Raw genomic sequence first — 6,179 nt, 5'->3', positions numbered from 1 at the left:
TATCATATTCTCTTTTTTCTTTCGAAGAAAGGAATTTTATTAGTTGTTGACTAACTCCTTTGGTAAATAAAAAAAAAATAAAGAAGAGAGAGAGAGACTGAGAGAATTGTCAAACTTATATGTGGAAACAGAGCTGTCAAAAAAAAAAAAAAATCTGGGTAAACTCATTATAAGTTACTTGTTGTAATAGTAGAAGTTCTACTTCGAATATTAATTTGTTGTGAAAAACATGTAAATAAAAAGGTAAGTAATACTAGACACAAATGTTAACATGATTTGATAAAATCTATGCCTACATTCAAGGGCAATACTAACCAAAAGAATATGAAATGTTACATTTACAACAACAATTTCACAATAAATCTTAGGCAATAAGTTGCAACTAGTTGCCTTTATTTTAGTGGTGGGCTCAGATTGGAATGAGTAATAACTTCTCACCTAGAATTTGTTATAAAAATATTGTGAATGTAGCATTACTCACAAAAAATCCCACTTACAATTATGAGAAAAAAATAACTACACTCCCAAGTCCCAATTGTCATAAAGATAAAGAAATACAAGTTATCATTTCAGCCAAAGTTGTTCTTCACCTTTTCAACATTTTATAAGACATTTATTATTTCCATATGGGCAATATTTAACTGAATTAAATGCAATGGAGCACAAAGTGACCTTTGTTTTTATTTATTTATTTGTATATAGTTTTAATACATGACATTTGCTCCTAATGATTTTTTTTTTTTTTTTTAATATCATCATACTAAGACACCATTTGGTTTTGGGGGTAAATAGGAACCGAATCCAAGATCTCTTATTCGACGATAATAGACTTTATCAATTAAATTAAGTAGAACAACCCTAAGTAACTTTTGTTTTAAGAGAACACATTGTGTTATAAAAGCAAATCTTACATTCAAAATATCTTTCTTTTTCTTTTTTCTTTTTTTCTTTTTTTTTTTTTAAATCCAGCTAATATTCAGATTTATAATATAGAGTATATAGTGCATATGTCTCAAATTTAACCTAGGTTTCTTAAGGAATGAAACTAAACTAAAACGATACATTCAGATTTTACATTATAAGTTGTATATACATTTATTTGTTGGGATTTCAATTTTAATCAACTATACTAAATGCTACTACAAAATTTATTATTCTCTCCTCATTGCAGGCCTGAGGCAGAAGTTATTGACAATATTGTGAAAGTGGTAATAAATAAACCAAGTTATACATTCTTTGAAGCTACCGAGGGACTAGTAGGAACAAGTTCCAAAGTTGAGAAATTGATGTCACATTTAGCTCTAGAGTCAAATGGTGTTCGCATTATAGGAATTTGGGAATAGGAGGAATGGGTAAAACAACTCTAGCTAGAGTTGTTTACAGTATGATTTCTGATCAATTTGAAGCATGTAGTTTTGTTGCTGATGTCAGGGAAGTTTGCAAAAAATATGGCATACTTCAGTTACAACAAAAACTTTTGAATGATCTTTTGATTCTAGGAGACATGAAGGTAAAAGATGTTGATAATGGAGTTTACATGATCAAGAATAGGTTACGTCACAAAAAGATTCTTCTCATTATTGATGATGTAAATGAATTAGACCAGTTGAACAAATTAGGTGCGAAGCATGATTGGTTAGGTCCAGGTAGTAGAGTTATCATAACAACAAGAGATGTGAAGTTGCTAAAGACACAAAAAGTAGATGGAATATATGAGGCTGAAGTATTGAGTAATGATGAAGCTTTTCATCTTTTTAATTCGAAAGCTTTTGACAAAGAGCATCCTACTAAAGATTATCTAGAGCTATCCCAAGCTTTTGTACATTATGCTAATGGCCTTCCTTTAGCAATTGAGGTTTTGGGTTCCCTTATGAACGGAAGAAGTACTTCTGAATGGAAAGTGAATTAGATAGGCTTAGAGAATTTCCAAAAAGAAAAATTCTCAATGTACTTCAAATAAGTTATGATGGACTACATGAAACAGAGAAGAAATTTCTTGAATATTGCATGCTTCTTTAATCAAAAAATCAAGAAACTGTTATTCCAATATTAGATTGTCTTGAGCTTCACCCTAAAATTGGATTAAGTACTCTTATTGAAAAATCTCTCATCAAGTTGCAAAACAATCAATTGTGGATGCATGATTTACTCCAAGAAATGGGTCGAGATATAGTCATAAAGAGTAGCACAGATAAGCTAAATATATATATATATATATATATAAATATAAAATGAATCCAAAGAATAACATACACACATATTTATTTATCTACTGCTTATACATGAAATGTTTGTAATTTTGATTTAATATATGATATTTTCTTACATTAAGAAAAATATTTATATCAAATAAGTGTTTGTACTTTTTACATCTTTGCAAAAAAAAAAAAAAAAGAAGGTAAGTTTTGTCATGTCTATAAATATACACTCCCGCCCTTCATGACTGGCTTTACAATAGATCAATTTTTTAACTCTGAACTTATATGAAATTTGATCACGGTCAACATGTTAATCCATTGTTTACGCTATTGGGTTCTAAAATCATATTGTTTAGTAATTATGTTTGGTATTATTCTATAAATTAAAAAAACTCTTTTATCATTCTTATTTTTTTCTCCCACTTTCCAAAGATTGATATTTATTCTGAATCTTCTTATTTAACAATTTTAACTTTCTCATATTTTATACTCTAAATTCTTTCATTTTATTTATAACTATTTAATGAGATATTTCTTGATAAATTAAAGGATCAAATCATCAAATCTTATTTCCTCCACACACACACACACACACACACACACACACAAATCATGAAATCTTACTCTGATTAAAGCAATATAAATTATCTATAATGTATAATGTGGGCGGATTTAACATAAAATATATTATTGTCAAAACATCGTATTGTATGATGTAATTCATGGTATAGATATAAGAAGAGGTATTTGAAACATTTAAAAAAAAGTCAAATTACTTTTACCTTTCTTGTGAATGCCACCCGGCAAGATTGGCCACTTCACTCAAAGCGGCTCGCCAAGTTTGCACCTTCTCTGCATTCCCCTTCAAACGTTTTTCATGCTTAGCAAATGCTTGTGCAAAAGTTCCCTTCTGATTTCGTACATCAGATGGGTCCACCTTATAAAATATAGGTAGAACGGTCATTTCCATCTCTTTCATGCATTGAATGATCTTTGCAAGTTCATCCAAGCACCATGTCGAAGATGCATAGTTTCTTGAGAGAATAACAATAGCAAATCTTGATTCTTCTATTGCTTTCAAGAGTTCCGGTGTAATAGATTTTCCTCTCTCAAGTTTTTCATTGTCTCTAAAGGTAGAAATACCTGAACGTTGCAAAGCAGCATATAAATGGTCAGTAAAACTATTGCGTGTGTCCTCGCCTCTGAAACTAAGGAAAACGTCATATATCCACCGTCTTGAAGAAGAAGAAGATGATGACAATAGTGAGGCTTCTTGAGTACTCATTGAATCCAATGGAAATATGTTGGTAAATCTTGAACCACAATAAGGATAAAAAAAATTAGTAAAATAACAATTTGAAGAATGTGTGTGGAAAGTAAAATTTTTTTTTTTTTTTTTTTATAAACCAGAAATTTTATTAAGAAGAAAACAAATTACAGAGGCAACCCAGCCTCACCCTGAATAACAGAAACAAAAGCAGGGGAGCTGTTAATAACTAGCTAGGGAAGAAGAATATGATTTAACGTGGATTTTTTGAGAAAAGAAAACTAGAAAAGATAGATGTGCCTGAAATAACGCGGTCTTCTCCAGCCTTTACTTTTTCTCTTACTAAGTAAACTGATTATTCTTAAATGCAAGTATTTATTTCCCACTAACAAGTTTGAACCCCTTTTTATTTTCCATTAAACAAAGTAGGTGTGCAAGTAGTGTTTTCGTCGAGGAATCTTCCTGGCAAAACAATGATCAAAAAATATTTTTAAACGTAATGATTATTTTTAATATAAATATATACACACAGGATAAACTCAATTATTTTTAACTGAAATGATAAATTGTTCTCCGTGTAATTGGTTCATTAAAGGGCTGATCAAACAAAGACTACATCCTTCCTCCACACATCCTGAATAGAATCAGGTAGGGAGTTCTTATTACAACAAACAAGGGATCTGAGAGAGGCAACAAATTTAGCTAAAGTATTTGCTTCCCTAAAATGAGATTTGGGAGAAAAGAACATTCATAGAAAGAAGGTTTGACATCAATTATACAATGTTTTTTCCTATTCAAACTATCTACCGTGTCTCTTTTAACTGTAGGAGTTACCAGATCAAGCATGAGGGGATCAGTCTCAAAAACCCCTTTTTGTTTTTTGAACTTTAATATGTCAAGAACTTAAGTGTGTTCAGCAAATAGACTCTTAATTAGTGTTGCTACTCCCTTACTCTTAGTACAAGAATGCAGGCAAGTTCAATATCCTAATGACCCTAGTGGCTACCATCTGTTTGAAAGGAATAAATCGTAGCATATGTCGATAAATCTTGAACCACTAAGTAGTTCCATCGCAATTTCAAATTGAAGTAAAATAAATTTAAAGAGTTAAAAAAAATAAAAAATAAAAAAAACCTTTGTTGTGAATAATTTTTTTTTTCTAGGAGGGTAGTAGAAGACATGGATGTGTGCAAGAAAAGTAATAACTTACAAATTTGGAGAATTGCAGAAATTGGTTGTTGTGAAGTTCTATAATAACCTATTGAAACAACGCTTCTGGATACAGTTCTAATTTATAGAACAACTTTTTGCTTTGTACTAGAATTTGGTTTTTGTTCTTAGGCAATGCTCTCAAAAAAATGATTCCAACCTTTTCTTTTATCTTTACTTACGCTCAAAAGCAGCTTTAAACAGAGTAGCTGTGCAAGTGGCACTTTCTTTCCAGGAATTGTCCTAGCAAACCAACAACGACAACAATTATTTTTAATCTCTCTTTTTCTTTTTCCTTTGTCAAGATGCTTTCTCTTTCCTCTAGGTATCCTCCAGTCAAAAGGATGACTGGAAGTTCTCAAATTGATTAAAATAAATAAATAAAAAAAGACCCACGAAGACTTCTTTTCTTTCGGCAAAACAGGGTATGCAAGCGGCCATTCCTCTCTTTTAACTGTAGGTATCAGATGAAGGATAAGGGATTTTTTTAGAAAATAACTACAAAATTCAAACAATATTATTAGTTAGGCAACGTTTCAAACAAATTGCATTTTTAACAATTCGACTTCAGAGGAGTCGACTTGTGTGTTATAAAATCGAGAACATTGAACTCAAGTTTCCTTTTTAACCGCAGATGAGGTGGCTGAAAGGTTGTCCAGGTAGACCACAAATCGACTTCAGAAAAGTCGTCTTATAAGCGAAGAAAACGACTCCAGTAGAGTTGTCTTATAATGCAGAAGACGACTCCAGTGGAGTCGTTTTCATAAGCCCAAATCCCTTTTCAATTCCATGCGTCCCTCATCGCGCGCTATAAGAAAAACTGAAAGTTCAAAAACAAAAAAAAACTCAAAACACTCAGTCTCTCTCACACTCACTCTCAGTCTCTCTCACACTCTCACTCTCGGTCTCTCTCTCACACTTACTCTCAGTCTCTCTCACACTCTCTCTCACACTCTCACTCTCGGTCTCTCTCTCAGTCATCTCGCTCCGTCGCCGTCGCTGCCTCTCGCTCCCGTCGCTCCATCTCCACCTTGATCCGTCGCTCCGATTACCTCACAAAAAGTAAGGACTCTCTTTTTCCTGGGGTTATTGGTAATGGCATTGATTGTAACACCAGACCAATTTGTTTGTGCATTTTCTTTTCCTCTATTGTAAAAACTGAGATCAGTTTTTTTTTTTTTTTTTTTTTGTTTAATAGGAACAAAGGCAAGGTGCATTTTATTTTCATGCTTATTTTTTATGATTTTCCGTTTTGTTCTTCATATATTGCTGATTCACCTTAATTGAGTTGATTTGTATTTATGATATACTATCAAGGTCGTGCTTGCTGTCAATATGCATGTATACTCAACTATGAAAAAACCAATGAACGAAATGAACATTGTGTAGTGATACGAAGTGTTTGGTTGGTAAGAAGTAAGACACAGGTCGACCTTTGCCCGCAACAGGTTTGGGTCAGGCACCCACTTTGGACCGTCCATATCCTCCACAATGTATCTGACAGT

The 6,179-nt window shown here is 32.2% G+C and overlaps 1 protein-coding gene and 1 long non-coding RNA gene across 2 annotated transcripts; one reads left to right on the top strand and one right to left on the bottom strand.

Annotated features, from left to right (window-relative positions):
- The first annotated feature begins 1,348 nt into the window (after window positions 1-1,348).
- LOC136061284 (disease resistance protein Roq1-like) lies at window positions 1,349-1,909 on the top strand. The gene has a single exon (XM_065768542.1). The coding sequence runs from the start codon at window positions 1,349-1,351 to the stop codon at window positions 1,907-1,909; it is 561 nt and encodes a 186-aa protein (XP_065624614.1).
- Window positions 1,910-3,257: 1,348 nt separating this feature from the next.
- LOC136065398 (uncharacterized) lies at window positions 3,258-4,937 on the bottom strand. Its single transcript, XR_010627024.1, has 3 exons — window positions 4,676-4,937; window positions 3,766-3,927; window positions 3,258-3,341 (listed from the first exon to the last, which is right to left on the bottom strand). It is a non-coding gene; the product is annotated as an uncharacterized LOC136065398 (long non-coding RNA).
- Between the last annotated feature and the right edge of the window lie 1,242 nt (window positions 4,938-6,179).

Source organism: Quercus suber, unplaced genomic scaffold (assembly GCF_002906115.3).
Source record: "Quercus suber isolate HL8 unplaced genomic scaffold, Cork oak 2.0 scaffold_956, whole genome shotgun sequence".
Taxonomy (NCBI): domain Eukaryota; kingdom Viridiplantae; phylum Streptophyta; class Magnoliopsida; order Fagales; family Fagaceae; genus Quercus; species Quercus suber.
The sequence above is the reverse complement of the archived record's forward strand: the minus strand, read 5'-3'. Positions and strand labels throughout refer to the sequence as shown.

Excerpts from the sequence above, each read along its gene's own strand:
- LOC136061284 (XM_065768542.1), top strand. The coding sequence starts at position 1,349 with ATGGGTAAAACAACTCTAGCTAGAGTTGTTTACAGTATGATTTCTGAT.